Source organism: Rhinatrema bivittatum, chromosome 6 (assembly GCF_901001135.1).
Source record: "Rhinatrema bivittatum chromosome 6, aRhiBiv1.1, whole genome shotgun sequence".
NCBI lineage: Eukaryota > Metazoa > Chordata > Amphibia > Gymnophiona > Rhinatrematidae > Rhinatrema > Rhinatrema bivittatum.
Window position 1 is genome coordinate 163,709,273 of NC_042620.1, and position 17,433 is coordinate 163,726,705.

The 17,433-nt window shown below is 39.8% G+C and overlaps 1 protein-coding gene across 2 annotated transcripts in view; it reads left to right on the forward strand.

Moving 5' to 3' along the window:
- The window catches only part of BARD1 (BRCA1 associated RING domain 1), a 336,286-nt gene that overhangs the window by 205,409 nt on the left and 113,444 nt on the right, over positions 1-17,433 (forward strand). For both annotated transcript variants that reach the window (XM_029606122.1, XM_029606123.1), the window contains 2 exons: positions 251-331; positions 17,014-17,186. In XM_029606122.1, coding sequence (XP_029461982.1) covers positions 251-331; positions 17,014-17,186 — 254 coding nt within the window. The remainder of the gene's footprint in view (positions 1-250; positions 332-17,013; positions 17,187-17,433) is intronic.

Genomic DNA, 17,433 nt, shown 5'->3' on the forward strand with positions numbered 1-17,433 from the left:
CATTTCTGAAGTCCAAGTGTTGGTTGCCAGATTCAAATTAAAAATCCTCGATGGGGGCTGCCATTGGAGCTTTCAAAAAAGCTTGAGATTTGGCCATATTCAATGGTGTTTAATGTAACCAAGACACAAGTAGTTATGTACTTTTAAAAAATGTATATAAGCTTTTAAGTTCTCCGGCTTAGGCATTGTATTTTTCTGCATTATCTTGTTCCTTCCTTTTATGACTTCCTCAATATTTCTTTCCATATAGGGTGATTTACACTCTGTGGAAGAGCTCCTTATCAGTGGTGCAGACCCCAATGTTAAAGACAATGCTGGATGGACACCACTGGTGAGTATTAAAACAAAGAATATGGTGGCAGATAGACTATAATGTCCCTCTAGGCTTCGAATTTCTGTTGCAATATTGCAGGTTGTACTTCATCTCAGTTTACTCTTCCTTTCCCATTGATGAGGATTTTTGTGCTTGTCTCATGCTGCTTGAATTCCAATGCAGTTTTTACCTTCACTGCCTCCGTTAGAAGACTGTTCCATGCCTTCTTCACCCTTTGTGAACAAATATTTCAATGTGGAACTCCTGAGTTTATCCCTTCTCAGCCTCATACAATGACTTCATTTAGAATTTCCGTTCCACTGAAAAATGTTTGTATCTTGTACATTATTTAAACCTGAATGATTTTTAAATGTCTCTCAGCCTGATTTACTAAGGCTTTTCTCACATTCTGTGTCTATTGGAAAAATGCTTAGTAAATGAAACCATCTGTGTTTCCCAACCTTTTCAAGCCCAGGCACACCTACCTAAACAAAAATTTTGTGTGACACACCAACCGCCATGAGGCAAACATGGAGAGGATTCCTATGAGCTACAGAAGTACTGAAAACTCCACAAATCTCTTCCACATTTTAAAACAAAGGGAGAGAGAGAGGGCAGAGACACACATGAACTCATCACAATAGGCCAATTCCCTCTAAATACAAATGCAGGAGAAGTGAGAAGTCTGTATGATGTGGGCAACCGGCTCAGTTAGTTATCTTGGCTACTGAATGTGGCTGTCAGAATTCCTCCACTGCTACTGCTCCCAACACTCAAAGTGAGTCAAATTCAGTGCTCCGTGCATACTCTCTTACTGTCTCACTCAGCGTGGGGATATGACAGAGGCTGGAAGGATTCAAAAGAGGAAGGTCAAGAGGGGAAGAGGAGGAGGTGCTGTGTGCACTATGTTTCTGCACAAAGTGAGACCTAGCTTTACATGCCCTGCATGCTGCCCATTATTTACCACACTCCATGGCTCATGCTGTAGCTAGAAAGAAGAGATGTACATGATTACAGATGTTCTCAGAAAGGAGCTTCAACGCTGGGGTTATCCGCACATAGACCTCTGTGCATCCATCCACAAGCACAAAGTAGAGATCTTCTGCTCGCTCCACCACAGCCACAGCTTACCGCAGAGGAATGCTTTCACACTCTTGTGGTCCAGCGGTCTCCTCTACGCATACCCTCCACTTCTACTCATTCCAAAGACTCTTGTGAAGTTACGGAAGGACAAGGGCTTAATGATCCTCATAGCCCCTCACTGGCCATGCCAAGTTTGGTTCCCAATCCTTCGGGACCTCTCAGTTCATCACCCCATTCATCTGGGATCAGACCCGCTGCTGATAACTCAGAACAATGGGTGTCAACGCCACCCCAACCTCCCGGCCTTGTCACTGACGGCCTGGATGTTGAAAGATTGATTCTCCGACCCCTTAACCTTTCGGAGTCGGTATCTCGAGTCCTGGTTGCTTCACGAAAGCCTTCTACTAGAAAGTCTTATCGTTCCAAATGGAAAAGATTTACCGTCTGGTGCGATTCCATGTCCATAGACCTCTTTACTTGTTCTTCTGCGAAGTTCCTGGACTATCTCCTACACTTGTCAGATTCTGGTCTCCAAACTTCCTCCATACAGGTGCATGTCAGTGCGGTGGTCGCTTTCCATAAAGGGGTAGGGGATGTCTCTATTTCGACACAACCCTTGGTAGAGCGCTTCATGAGGGGTTTACTTCAACTAAAACCTCCACTATGCCCTCCGGCCCTGGCTTGGGACCTGAACGTGGTTTTAGGGCAACTCATGAAACCGCCATTTGAGCCACTTCCCTCAATCGACCTTCGTTATCTCACATGGAAAGTGCTATTTCTCCTTGCCTTAACATCAGGTAGCAGAGTTAGTGAGTTACAGGCGTTAGTGACCTACCCACCCTACACTAAATTTCTGCATGACAGGGTAGTGCTGTGCACTCACCCAAAATTGTTGCCGAAAGTAGTGTAGGAATTTCATCTCAATCAATCCATCATCCTACCTACTGTCTTTCCCAGGCTCCATTCTCATCCAGGAGAATTGGCGTTGCATTCCTTGGACTGCAAACGTGCCCTGGCCTTTTATTTACAGCGCACGGCAGCCCATCAGAAGTCCAACCAGCAATTTGTTTCTTTTGATAAAAACAAACTAGGGACCCTCTCCTCCTGGCTGGCAGACAGTATTTCCTTCTGCTACCAACAAGCAGGCCTTCTGCTACATGAACGCGTCAGAGCACATTCTGTACGGGCCACGGCAACATCGGTAGCACTGCTCCGCTCGGTACCGCTGACTGACATCTGTAAGGCTGCCACATGGAGTTCTCTCCATACGTTCGCAGCCCATTATTGCCTAGATAAGGCTGGCAGACAAGATTCGATTTTTGGCCAGTCTGTTCTACGCAATTTGTCTCAGCTTAACTTCCCAATGTCCTTCCAGCAACCCGTTTGGGGGTTTTCAGGATACCCTCCTACCCAAATTCACCCCTGTTGTTGTGCCTGTTGCACGTCTTTGGGCGCATTTGGTACTTTTCTCAGGCATCCTCAGCTCGCTATTCACCCATAAGTGAGGACTACCACCCTGCTTGTCCTGTGAAAGCAGAGTTGCTTACCTGTAACAGGTATTCTCACAGGACAGCAGGATGTTAGTCCTCACGAAACCCGCTCGCTTCAATTTATTATTTTATATTTCACACTTAATTTACTATATATGAGACTGAAGGGGGACCCATACTGGATGCAGGGTTAGTGCCATGCTGGGCATGCCCAGTAGTGCCAGTCAAAGTTCTAGAAACTTTGACAAAAGTGTTCCGTGATTGGGCTTCTTCCTGATGATGTCACCCATAAGTGAGGACTAATATCCTGCTGACCTGCGAGAACACCTGTTACAGGTAAGCAACTCTGCTTTCACTTGAATCAGTCCATCTCCCTGCCATCTCTAGACAGAGAGATGTAGAGGAGTATCGTCTCCTGTGACCCTTGGATGTCACGAGACATATTGTCAAGTATCTGGAGGTTACTAAGCCTGTTTGTCCATCAAGGCGGTACTTGGAAGGGAGAGCTGGCCTTGCAGGCTACCATAGCTCGCTGGATTAAGGAGGCAGTCACGGCTGTATATGTTGAAGCTGGGAAGCTGTTACCTAGTCAGGTCAAGGCTCATTCCACTAGGGCTCGGGCAGTGTCATGGGCGGAAGTGAAATTGTCTCCCGTCGACATTTGCTGAGCTGCGACGTGGTCCTCTTAACACACTTTTTCAGGTGTTATCGTCTGGATGTACAAGCTCAAGAAGACGCAAACTTTGCATTTGCAGTTTTAACTTGACTGCAGGCAACCTCCCACCCTATTTGGGATTAGCTTGGGTACATCCCACTTGTTCTGGATTCATCTGACTGGATGCTAAGAAATGAGAAATTACTACTTACCTGATAATTTCCTTTTTTTTACGACAGTCAGATGAATCCAGCTTCCCTCCCTTCACTGCCAAATGATTGTAGTGTAGTCCTCCTGCATGGCCATGTGTTAGAGAGATTACTGGTAAGTGTTAGTTCAGTCCCTAGACTAATTTATTTTTTATTTTTATTTAAGGGTTTCTTATATACCGAGGCACGTTTGCAAAACATCACCTCGGTTCACAGTGTAACATAACTTAGCAACAAGCTTTACAATAATAACATTAACAGGTGGTTTAATAGGGCAGGGGATGATAATACGAGAAATGTTAATACATTCGTGTCTGAGCTCAGTGTTACCTGTTGGCTGCGTTTTGAAATGTTTATCTGTGACGGCAGTTTGCTCTGCCTTCATCTGCTGGTAGAGGTGCATAACCCATTTGTTCTGGATTCATCTGACTCCTAAAGAAAAGGAAATTATCAGGTAAGTAGTAATTTACCTTTGCTTTCAGTCAACCAGTGTCTAAAACAGTTTATCACTTTAAGATTTACTTCTAGAATGCTTAGCTTGCCTTGAGTGTTGTATGAAACAGAATCAAAAGCTTTTTTGAAATGTATGTACACCATATCCGGCGTTCATCCCCAGTCTAATTTCTTAGTCACCTAGTTCAAGTAATTGATCAGCTTTGACATGACTGCCATCAGATAAAACCATGTTGTTTCAACTCCTGCTGGATTCAAGATATTCCAATAGCCTTTCTTTTACTAGCGCTTCCATTAATTCTCCCATTTCTTACAATGTCTTGTAAAAGTCTTTACACCCTTGTGCATTTTTCCACATTCTAAAAAAAATTCTGAATCAAAATGCATTAAAGTAGTTTTTCACTGATCTACACGTTCATCATTAAAGAACAATTTTAGAAATATTCCAAAATAAAAAAAACACAAAAATTCTGATTGTATAAGACTTTACACCCTTTTTTCATAACAAACTCAAATTAGCTCCAGTACAAAAAATTGCCATAAAGACTCATAATAAGTTAAATAGAGCCCACCTGTGTCCAATCACTGTAATTGAGCTAATTTTAATACTCCTGTATTAAGAATCAAGCTATTTCTATTGTATGAATTTGAACAAACTTCAAAACATGCCAAACCAAGGAGCTGCTGAAAGAACTACAGGATAATGTTATTCAAAGGTACAGTTTAGAGGAAGACTATAAGAAAATTTCAGTTGTTTGAATGTCCCTTGGGGCACTGCCAGATCCATCATTGTAAAGTGGAAACAAGACTCTGCCATGATCAGGCCATCCTGCTAAAGTCAGTAATCATGGATTAAGGAAACTGCAGTGGAAGGACACTATGAGGCCTAAGATTATTTTAAAAGAATTACAGAGGTCTTTGGCTGAGACTGTTCAACAATTTCAAGATGGTCTGTTCACAAGGAGATATTAATTAGCTATAATGCATGGGTGACATCATCCGATGACCCCAATACAGACCCAGCTCTCAGAGCTCAGCATGCGCAAGAGATCCTGCAAATACACTACCTCGTGAACCCCCTCAGTCTTTCTCTGTCTGAGCTACCACATTTTTATTTATTTATTTCCCAACTTTTCTTTTCTCTATACTCGGCAAAAGCAGACTGGAACGTTGCACAACCATCAACAAAATACATAATACACAAAATACAATAAAATCATGTTAAAATGGCCTATAAAACAAAAATAACATTATATGACTGCCCAATTTTAATCCAATTCAAAGCTTAAAGACCAGCAAGACCAACCCTCTATCGTTAGCATTAGCAGTCCCCCCTGGAAATTACCAAGCCTTTACCCTCTTCCTGAAGGCCAAATAATTAGACTCAAGCCTAATATCCAGTGGGGCCGAGTTCCATATTTCAGGACCCTCACAGAAATCACTCTCTTCCTACACCCCACTAAACACACCTCTTTAACCATTGGAATTAGGAAGAAAGTTCCCTGTGCAGAGTGCAGCTGCTCCCTTCAGTTTTTTTTTCTAACAATTTTTCTCATCTTATCAAAGTTTCCCTTTTGAAAGTTTAGCACAAGAGCGTGGATTTGCATACTGTTCCTCTTCCAGTCATTAATTTATTTTATTTATTTATTTAAAGATTTTTATATACCGCGGCACGTGTGTCACATCACCTCGGTTTACAGATAACAATAATTCAGCAAGGCGCTTTACAATACAACATGTAAACTGATATAATAGGTAACAAGGTTTACCCATAAACTAGGCAAACTAAAATATACATAGAGTAATAATTAACAAGAGGGAGAGTTTCTAGGTGCGGGGGGGAAGGGGGGAGGAGGTGACTGCGACATAATTGAGTAGTAGAAGACCCAGTCAGTTAATAGTATGCTTTTTTAAACAACCAGGTTTTTAGGTTTTGCTTAAATTTTTTGTGGCAATCTTCCTGGCGTAGATCCGAGGGCATGCTGTTCCATATTGTGGAACCAGCTATGATGAGAGATCGTTCTTTTGTAGAGGCAAGTTTGGTCATTTTAGGAGAGGGAATCGGCAGTCTGGCTAGATGCTGGGGTCTGGTTGGTCGGTTTGACTCTTTGAAGTGTAGGTGTTTAGAGAACCAAAGCATATTTCTGTTGTGGATGGCTTTATGTATTAGCGTTATAGTTTTGTATATTATCCTGGATGAAACAGGGAGCCAGTGTAGAAACTGAAGTGCAGGAGTGATGTGTTCGTGACGGTGTGTGTCAGTAATAATGCGGGCAGCTGCATTTTGTAACATTTGCAATGGTTGTAGTGTGGTTTTTGGTAAGCCTAGTAGCAGTGCATTGCAGTAGTCAAGCTTTGATTAATTTTAATTAATTCAAATTTGATCATATTATGATCACTATTGCCAAGCGGCCCCACCACCATTACCTCTCTCACCAAATCCTGTGCTCCACTAAGGATTAGATTTAAAATTGCTCCCTCTCTCGTCTGTTCCTGAACCAATTGCTCCATAAAGCTAACATTTATTCCATCCAGGAACGTTATCTCTCTAGCGTGTCCCGATGATACATTTACCCAGTCAATATTGGGGTAATTGAAGTCTCCCATTATTACCGCACCCAATTTGGTTAGCTTCCCTAAATTCTCTTAGCATTTCACTGTCCATCTCACCATCTTGACCAGGTGGACGGTAGTATACTCCTATCACTATAGTCTTCCCTGACACACAAGGGATTTCTATTTATTTATTTATTTATTTATTTATTTATTTATTTATTTAGGGCTTTTTTATACCGACACTCATGATACCAATCATATCGTATCGGTTTACAATAAACAGTGGTGCAATAACATTAAAATTAATAACTTCGTGAACAATAGGCTAGGAGAGAGGGAGAGAGTGAAAAGTTACAATAAACAGGGGTACTTGAACTGGGAGGAGGAAAAGCCAGAGTAATGGCTAGCATAGAAATAGGTAATATTTAGTCTCAGAAATAAATAACATACAGATATATACATAAGGCTATAATACATTCAGTCCTGAATACTAGAGTCTAATCCACTATACATGGTATCCTATACCTAGTTGTAGCAGTAGGGGATGTCATAGATCGGGGAAGGCTTGTAGAAATAGCCATGTCTTGAGTTTCTTTCTGAAAGTTTGTGTGCAAGGTTCCTGTCTAAGGTCTGTGGGCATGTTGTTCCAGATGGTTGGTGATTCAGTTTTGCATTTTGTCTCATGCAGGATGTTTATCCTGTTGGACTCTATGCCATCCCAGACATTAACCGCCACACCGCCTTCCGGGTGCTCCTCTCTGTCATTGTGATATAATTTGTACCCCGGTATAGCACTGTCCCACCGGTTGTCCTCCTTCCACCATGTCTCCTAGACGCTAATCAAGTCCACGTCATCATTCACCGCTATACATTCCAATTCTCCCATCTTACTTCTTAGACTTCTGGAATTAGCATACAAACATTTCAAAGTTTGTTTTTTGTTTGTATTTTCATTCTGCTTTTTAATTGATAGGGTTAAGTTAGAATTTTTTAGCTCAGGTGAGTTTTTAGTTACAGGCACGTGGACTACAGTTAAAAATGGATGAAGACAAGAGGATAAAAACAAAATGGATAAAAACAAAATTGGAAAGATAAAAGAACCTCAATAAAACTTAAAACCAAAATGTGGAACCTTAAAAAAGTGAAGTAAGTCAAATTAAAAAATAAATAAAAATAGAAATAAAAAATAATAATAATGAAAACCGATCGGTTGGTGAGACAAATAATTCTTAATAAAAATATTGAAGGCAAATAAAATTTTTTATTTAAGGAGGTATAGGATATGTGAAGGTATCAAAACTTAACTGTTATCAGGAAATACCCGTCCCGTTCTTTTTATAAAAATGTCATAACTGTTATCAGGAAACACACGTCCCGTTTTTTTTAAGAACAGGGGATTGTAAAGGCAGATCTAAATGAGTTTATGAACAAGTGTGGCATGCAGTAATAATAAGACTTTTTGTATTGAGAGGAGTATACCTTCAACATGTATTAAAACAAAAAGATGAGCAAGATGCTGTTACAGTGTCTTTCTAAAAGCCAGTTCTGTGCAATCATTAAGCAGCCGCGGTGAAAACACACTGTATATATTCAAAGTCTGCTAAACGTTAAACAGAATCAGTTACATTTAGTTAGCAAATAGTAGAAAAAACGATCGATTTTTAAAGGATAGATAATTAATCATATTAAAACAAACCACCAATGGAATCACTAAAACAGACTGCTACTAAATAAGATTTACCCATAGGGTATGAGGTGAATCCTGTTCCGTTTTTGAATAGCATTTAAAAATTCTGCAAGAGACTGTAAAAACTAAACTAAACCAAACTGAGATGTGATACTCATAAAGAATTACTAACAATAGCCACTGACAAGAGCCTACCTTCAGCATATATTAGAAATGGAAAACGATCTTAACGTTTCATTTTATAAACAGATCGGTGTTTCAACCACCAATCAATAACCATTTCAATAATATTGACATGAAACTTGGTCACTAGTAAACATAGCATACACACAGTGGGGTAGATTTTAAAAGGGTTACGCGCATAAGTTATTTGTGTAACTCTTTAAACCCCCCCCCTGCGCGCGCCGAGCCTATTTTGCATAGACTTGGCGGCGCGCACAAGCCCCAGGACGCGCGTAAGTCCCGGGGCTTTCCTGGGGGGGGGGGCGTGTCGTGGGCATGTTGCGGCGGTGCGTCATCCGGGGGCATGGCTGCGGCGTGTTCCGGCACAGGGGCGTTTTGGGGGGGTGTTCTGGCCCGGGGGCGTTCCGGGGCATGGCCGCGCCCTCTGGACCAGCCCCCGGACCGGAACCTGGCGCGCGGGCAGCGCCTGCCTTGAGCAAGCGTAACTTTGTCGACAAAGGTAGGGGGCGTGTAGATAGGGCTGGGGGGGGTGGGTTAGGTAGGAGAAGGAAGGGGAAGGTGGGGGGAGGCCGAAAGAAAGTTCCCTCCAAGGCCGCTCCGATTTCAGAGCGGCCTCGGAGGGAACGGGCAGTGCGTGCAAGGCCCGGCGTGCGCAAGGTGCACAAATGTGCACCCCCTTGCGCGCGCCGACCCCAGATTTTATAAGATACGCGCGGCTACGCGCGTATCTTATAAAATCCGGTGTACTTTTGTTTGCGCCTGGTGTGCGAACAAAAGTACGCGCGGGCGCACTTTTATAAAATCTACCCCAGTGAGTTTCTACAGCGGCTGCACAGTAATAGCACTGAAACAGTTTTGACGGGCTTTTTTGAAAAACGCTATGAGTGTTCATTTAAATACCCCTAACAGAATCGGATTCGTTTTCCATTTCTAATACATGCTGAAGGTAGGCTCTTGTCAATGGCTCTTGTTAGTAATTCTTTATGAGTATCGCATCTCAGTTTGGTTTAGTTTAGTTTTTACAGTCTCTTGCAGAATTTTCTAAATGCTATTCAAAAACGGGACAGGAGTCCCCTCATACCCTATGGGTTAATCTCATTTAGTAGCAGTTTGTTTTAGCGATTCCATTGGTGGTTTGTTTTAACATGATTAATTATCTATCCTTTAAAAATCGATCGTTTTTTCTACTATTTGCTAACTAAATGTAACTGATTCTGTTTAACTTTTAGCAGACTTTGAATATATACAGTGTGTTTTCACCATGGCTGCGTAATGATCGCACAGAAACAACTTTTAGAAAGATGCTGTAACAGCATCTGGCTCATCTTTTTGTTTTAATACATGTTGAAGGTATACTTCTCTCAATACAAAATGTCTTATGATTACTGCATGCCACACTTGTTCATAAACTCATTTAGATCTGCCTTTACAATCCCCTGTTCCTTAAAAAAAAAAAAAAAACGGGACGTGTGTTTCCTGATAACAGTTATGACATTTTTATAAAAAGAACGGGACGGGTATTTCCTGATAACAGTTAAGTTTTGATACCTTCACATATCCTATACCTCCGTATATAAAAAATTGTATTTGCCTTCAATGTTTTTATTAAGAATTATTTGTCTCACCAACCGATCGGTTTTCATTATTATTTTTTATTTCTATTTTTATTTATTTTTTAATTTGACTTACTCCACTTTTTTAAGGTTGCACACTTTGGTTTTAAGTTTTATTGAGGTTCTTTTTTCTTTCCAATTTTGTTTTTATCCATTTTGTTTTTATCCTCTTGTCTTCATCCATTTTTAACTGTGGACTGATTGATAATTTGTTTTTTTCTTTCTAATAGATCACAACACCAAGTTACTCTGTCTGGATTGAATAACATTTTTAACTGCTTACTGTATCTTTCACAATTGAAGATACTCACCAACGATAGGTACTTGTATTTTTGTTTTCCGACCATAACCTACCTTTACTGTGTGTCAGTGTCCTCTGTGCTCAGCATATATAAGTACTTCAATTACTTATCATTCATTTATGAGTCTTAGTCCTTTGTACCAAGGATAATACACATACAAATATATCCACGGTACTATTTGTTTATGCATTCCTGCATGTCATTAAAATATGTGCACACCATTTGATTTATCTGATTCATTATATATGTACAGTTGTATCACTCACATTTTTGTCATTGTTGTCAGTATATGTGTACATAACCTTTGGTTGTTTCATTACATATGTACATAGTCATTTTTGCTTTATTTACACTTATTTATGTGACATATGTATGTGTATTTTATTTTAAGTGTTAAGAGATATTTTTGCCGTCAACAGCCCCTGAGGCAGCTCCTGTAGGAGCGAAACTTGGCCAGAATCAGGCTTAGTCCAATAAAGGCTACTTTTACACCGTTCATCTTTGTTTCTTCGCTTATCAGCAATTTGGATCGGCTTCTGCTTTGTTTCTTAGGTCTTATTCTTTTTAGTTCAATTTATTGAACAAATTTAAAATATAAAACAGGCACAAACTAACCAAGACAAAAAGAAACAGAAAAACAAATTCAACAAGATAGTACAGGAGAAAGAATAGCCCAAAGCAACATGTTAATAAAGGGGGCCTAGGAATCAAGAAAGTCCGTAACTGATTGCCAGACAACCTGGAACTTTATCTTCCACTGTAACTTCACATGGGGGGGGGGGGGGGGGGCTGTTTCATATTGGTATACCATACATACAGTATTCTACCAAAATGTGACATTCAACAAATTTAAATCTTTCCAATTACTAAGTATTAGTAATAGTGCCAGGGTAAGAAGAATATCCAACAATTAATCAAGTTGACTTAGAAAATAGCCACTGCTATTACTAGCATCAGTAGCATGGGATATACTTCGCTTTTGGGTACTTCCAGGTACTTATAGCCTGGATTAGCCACTGTTGGAAACAGGATGCTGGGCTTGATGCATCCTTGGTCTGACTAATTATGGCATGTTCTTATGTTCTCCCCCATGATCTTTCCTTAGTTTCAATTTCTGCAACACTATTCAGAGTCTTCCCTTTCCACAGGAATGAAGTCAACTGCCTATCAAGTTTGACATAAAAGGGATAGGGAGAAAGAGAAAGCAACATACTGTAATGCCCCTTCTAAGCAAAGGAGACTGGCTGTGTTCTCTACATCTATAGGAAGCATAACTCATATAGAGATACATCTCAGTCATAGAAAATATCTAATTTGTAGTAAAAAAAAAAAAAAAGAAAAGAAAAATGCAACATATCCAGTACTACATTCTACATTTTAGTCAATCCTCAGGGCTGTTAGTATTCACAAAATGTCTTGCAGACCTCATGGCATTCCTACACAGGGTGGAAGTTCATGTGTTTCCCTACTTGGACAATTTGCTGTTCAAAGACGCATCTTGGGTGGGAGTGAACAAATCCAGGCATGGATGCTACAGTCACTGGGATTTGTGATCAACTTTCTCAAATCCAATCTGAATATGACATAACTGGAATTTGTAAGGTCTCTGTTAAACGTGATTCAAGGTATGGCTTATTACCCTAAAAACAGGGCCAACAATATAGTGGTCATAATGAAAAGAGTGTTTCAGTCTCAGCAGACATGTATTGTGGTCCATACTGAGAATTTTTGGCCTTTATGACTTCCAAAATTAATATAACACCTATCACATGTTTCCATATATGACAGGCCCAATAAATGAAGCTCATTTTGGGAGGGAGTTCCAAAGTATAGAAAATGCCCTCTCCCTAGGTCTGATGAGTTGTGTCTTTCTAACTGTTCTTTATGTGAAGAGCAAAGAGCACAAGAAAGTAGACAGTTGTAAAGCATAAACGGGACCTAGGTCATGTAATACCTTAAAGGCCAGCACCAAGACTTGAAATATAGCCTGGTCAGATAACCAGTAAAATGGAAAATATCAAAATACCTTTATCATTCCATAATATGACCGTATCTTGAGTACTGCATGCATTTCAGGTCGCCCCATCTCAAAAACTATATAGCAGAACTAGGAAAGGTACAAAGTAGGGCAACCAAAATGATAAAGGGGATGGAATGGCTCAACTATGACGAAAGGCCTGGCAAAGAGACAGCTGAGATGCGATATGATAGGAATCTATAAAATCATGAGTGGGTAAAATGAGTAAATAGGGAAGTTATTTAACCTTTCCAGTAGTATTAAGATTAGGAGGCACTCCATGAAGCTAAATAGGTAGCACATTTAAAACAAATCAGAGAGAGTATTTTTTTTTTCAGTCGGTGCATATTTAAAATGTGGAATTTGTTGGCAGAGTATGTGATGAAATCCAAGTGTCTCCCAGGTAGTGGTTAAATAAATGCACAACTTCAGTCATTTCTGAGCCCAGAGAAATGTAAAGCTGAATATCATCCACATATATATGAAAAAACAAATTGAAATGTCTAATTAGGTCTGTTAATGGCTTCAAATAAATATTAAGCAATATTGAGCTCTGTGGTACCTCACGGTTCTGCTGTTGTGATGCAGAGCAAAATTCCTCCAGTACCACATACTGGGGCGGATTTTAAAAGGCCTTCGCGCGCCTATTTTGCATAGGCCGCCGGCGCGCATAAAGCCCCAGGACGCGCATAAGTCCCGGGGCTTTCGAAAAGGGGCGGGAGGGGGCGTGTCCGGGGGCATTCCCGAAACGCTTGAAACACTTTCAAGAATAAAAGGTATTCCAATAAAATACTATAATCAGTGGTATGAAATGGAGATAGTGGGCTGAATATTCAAAGGGCTTTATATGCATAAAACCTGATTTTATGCACATAAATGGGCTTTTGAAAATGCCCGGGGGGAGGGGGGGGGGTAATGAATGTAAAAGTACATGGAAAAACCAATTGTGTATTTATTTTTACACACACTAAAAAGAGGCATTCCGGGTGGTAGAGCTGAGGCAGGGAAACCATTTCCATACATATTTTTGATGTTGCAAAGTATATGTTTAAATCTAAACACACACATTTAAACCTGCTAAGTTGCAGGTGTAAATGTGTGCGTCCGTGTATGCCACCAGGGTTCTGCGCACACCTGCTAATTTTCAAAGCAGACTTGTATGCATGAGTCCACTCTGAAAAGCAAATCATCTGTAAAGGATGTCAAACTGTTTCCATGCTACTATGAGCTGCCCCAAAATAGGTCTGTCAGTGATCCAAATAATTGACTTCGTTTGTAAACCTTATGATCAGAAGGGAAATCACTCCTGGAGGTTCCAATCTATGGGGCTGTACATCTCATGGATGCACAGGAACGCACATTCTCGGTGGCAAGCTCATCTCTCTGGAACTCTTTGCCAGGGTATATACGATCTTTAGACTCTAAGCAGTTTGGGAAAGCCTTAAAAACACACTTTTTTCAGGAAGCTTTAGGAGAAGATTATAAAGCGAGTCAATGGACAAGTATAACGTTGGAGTATAATCATTGATAAGGTGTATTTAGTAGTTGTTTGATACACCAATAAGATGAATGTTTTACCAATTTTTATATTTTTGTAATTTTTTGTTTTATTTTACCTGTTATGTTTTTTAAGCAAATCTGCTTCATTTTTTTTTTTGAAGGGGTTAATAAACATGTGTTTAAACGTGTACCGATAGATGTAGTGTATTTGGATTTTCAGAAGGCGTTTGACAAAGTCTCTCATGAGAGGCTTCTATGAAAACTAAAAAGTCATGGGATAGGAGGTGATGTCCTTTCGTGGATTACAAACTGGTTAAAAGACAGGAAACAGGGTAGGATTAAATGGTCAATTTTCTCAGTGGAAAAGGGTAAACAGTGGAGTGCCTCAGGGATCTGTACTTGGACCAGTGCTTTTCAATATATATATATAAATGATCTGGAAAAGAATACGACGAGTGATGTTATCAAATTTGCGGATGATACAAAATTATTCAGAGTAGTTAAATCACAAGCGGACTGTGATATATTACAGGAAGACCTTGCAAGACTGGAAGATTGGGCATCCAAATGGCAGATGAAATTTAATGTGGACAAGTGCAAAGTGTTGCATATAGGGAAAAATAACCCTTGCTGTAGTTACACGATGTTGGGTTCCATATTAGGAGCTACCACCCAAGAAAAAGATCTAGGCATCATAGTGGATAATACTTTAAAATTGTTGGCTCAGTGTGCTGCAGCAGTCAAAAAAGCAAACAGAATGTTAGGAATTATTAGGAAGGGAATGGTTAATAAAACGGAAAATGTCATAATACCTCTATATCGCTTCATGGTGAGACCGCACTTTGAATAAGGTGTACAGTTCTGGTCGCCGCATCTCAAAAAAGATATAGTTGCGATGGAGAAGGTACAGAGAAGGTCAACCGAAATGATAAAGGGGATGGAACAGCTCCTCTATGAGGAAAGGCTGTTCAGCTTGGAGAAGAGACGGCTGAGGGGGGGATATGATAGAGATCTTTAAGATCATTAGAGATCTTGAACAAGTAGATGTGACTCGGTTATTTACACTTTTGAATAATAGAAGGACTAGGGGGCATGCCATGAACTTAGCAAGTAGCACATTTAAGACTAATCGGAGAAATTTCTTTTTCACTCAACGCAAAATAAAGCTCTAGAATTTGTTTCCAGATGATGTGGTTAGTGCAGTTAGTGTAGCTGGGTTCAAAAAAGGTTTGGATAAGTTCTTGGAGGAGAAGTCCATTAATGGCTATTAATCAAGTTTACTTAGGGAATAGCCACTGCTATTAATTGCATCAGTAGCATGGGATCTTCTTAGTGCTTGAGTAATTGCCAGGTGCTTGTTGCCTGGTTTGGCCTCTGTTGGAAACAGGATGCTGGGCTTGATGGACCCTTGGTCTGAGCCAGCATGGCAATTTCTTATGTTCTTATGTTCTTAAGTTTGGTGCTGGTGACATTATTTTATTTATTTATTTATTTATTTATTTATTTTTTCTATACCGACGTTCATAGGAAACATTACATCGGTTTACAACTTGTTATCAAATGCACAATTAAAAACATTTTCATTTCCAAATATAAATCATAGTCATAAAATACATAAAATTCTTGATAAAACATTTAAACTGAATAAGAGCATATAAAATTCTTAAAGAGAACATCTACAATTAATAAGAAAATTAAATATTAAAAACAGGGACTTGAACCATATAGTTAAGGAAAAAATTGTTGAAATAGCCAAGTTTTGATTCCTTTCTTGAAGGTTCTAGTATTTGTTTCAAGTCTTAAGTTTTGCGGTAGGGAGTTCCATAATTGTGGCCCAGCAATGGATAATGCTCCTTCTCTCACTAGTTTGTTTATGTATTTTATTTTGGATGTACCTGTGTGATCCACTGTGAACTATGGAATATGCAGAATATAAATTAAATTTAAAGAAAGAAAGAAGTCGGATATTAGGTACTGGCCAGAAATTGTCTACATCTTTTGGACATAAAGAAAGCTTTTTAATATGGGATGGTCCAAAGCTATCTTTAGAAGACTATACAACTTAACTTCAGCTAATAATGCATATTATCCAATTTAACACTGCTGTTTTTTCCCTTGATCAACCATAATGGGCATGAATCCAGTAAACAGAATGTCTGATTAGCTTAAATCAAAATGTTTTCTACGTCATCCACAGTGAGCCAGTAGGGAAGAATGTTCTGATGATGGTACTTTACAGCTAATTTTCCTAATTTGCAGAATTTTCTCTGAAAAAGGTGAACAACTCTCAGCTTCTAATCGATGTATGTATTGAGGCATAAAACTATCCACAACCCAGAATAAGTCTTTCGTAGAATTCTTAAATTCATAAGGTAGATATAGCCTCATAGTGGGATGATGGATTTGGACTGTCTGTTTTCCATGATCTCTTTGAGAAATGGAGCCCAACGCCATTCTTTCTAGTGCCAATTTTTATGCTTTCAGGTTGCTTTCCTTGCTGTTTTGTAAAAAGAAAACCCGACAAAAAAAAAAAAAAGAGTTAAAGGGGTTTTCTAAAAACAAAAGAAGTACTCACCCTTTAGCAGTTCTGATTCGAAGACATCCGTTAGCTAGGGAGTCCCATGTGTGTGACTTGTTGAACTGCGTTTCCTGAGAAAAAACAAAGTTACTTGCCTGTAACAGATGTTCTCTGCAGATAGCAGTTCACCAGTCACTCAGAGCCTTCTTTCTGTTGGAGTTCTCCCCCAGCCAATGCTTTTACATGGAACTGAAGAGGGCCTCAGTACTGCAGGAGTTGCCACACCTGAGATGTGAAAGTCTTTGTCCTTTGCAGAAGCTCTGGAATTATCTTTCCCTTCAGTGCCAAGTGCAATCAGGTGAACACCTCCTACCTTCTACAAACACTTGTTACAGCTAAGTAACTTTGCTTTTTTTTTTTTTCTTCTCATCTAGCATGAGGCCTGCAATCTTGGGCATGAAAAGGTAGTGATCTTGCTGCTTCAGCACATGGCATTGGTGAACACAGCTGGGTACCAGAATGAGACTCCGCTTCATGACGCTGTTAAGAATGGACATGTAAATATTGTAAAACTGCTGCTGAACCATGGCGCCTCGCAGGATGCTGTGTAAGTACACCTTGAGGCTGCTTGTTTTCAATGGCTTGATTTCTAACCAGTTGTAGCTGGAGATGGTTCAGGAAATTTTCTAACAAAAAAACAAAAGTGGTACTCGTGCATATGAAATGAAAAGAAAATATCAGATAATGTAAGAAATATATAAATAAATATAAAATTACACATAAGATACTGCAAGGGATCATAAAGAACACAGCAGGGCTTCAAACAGTGCAAAATGGCCTAGAAAATAGAAATC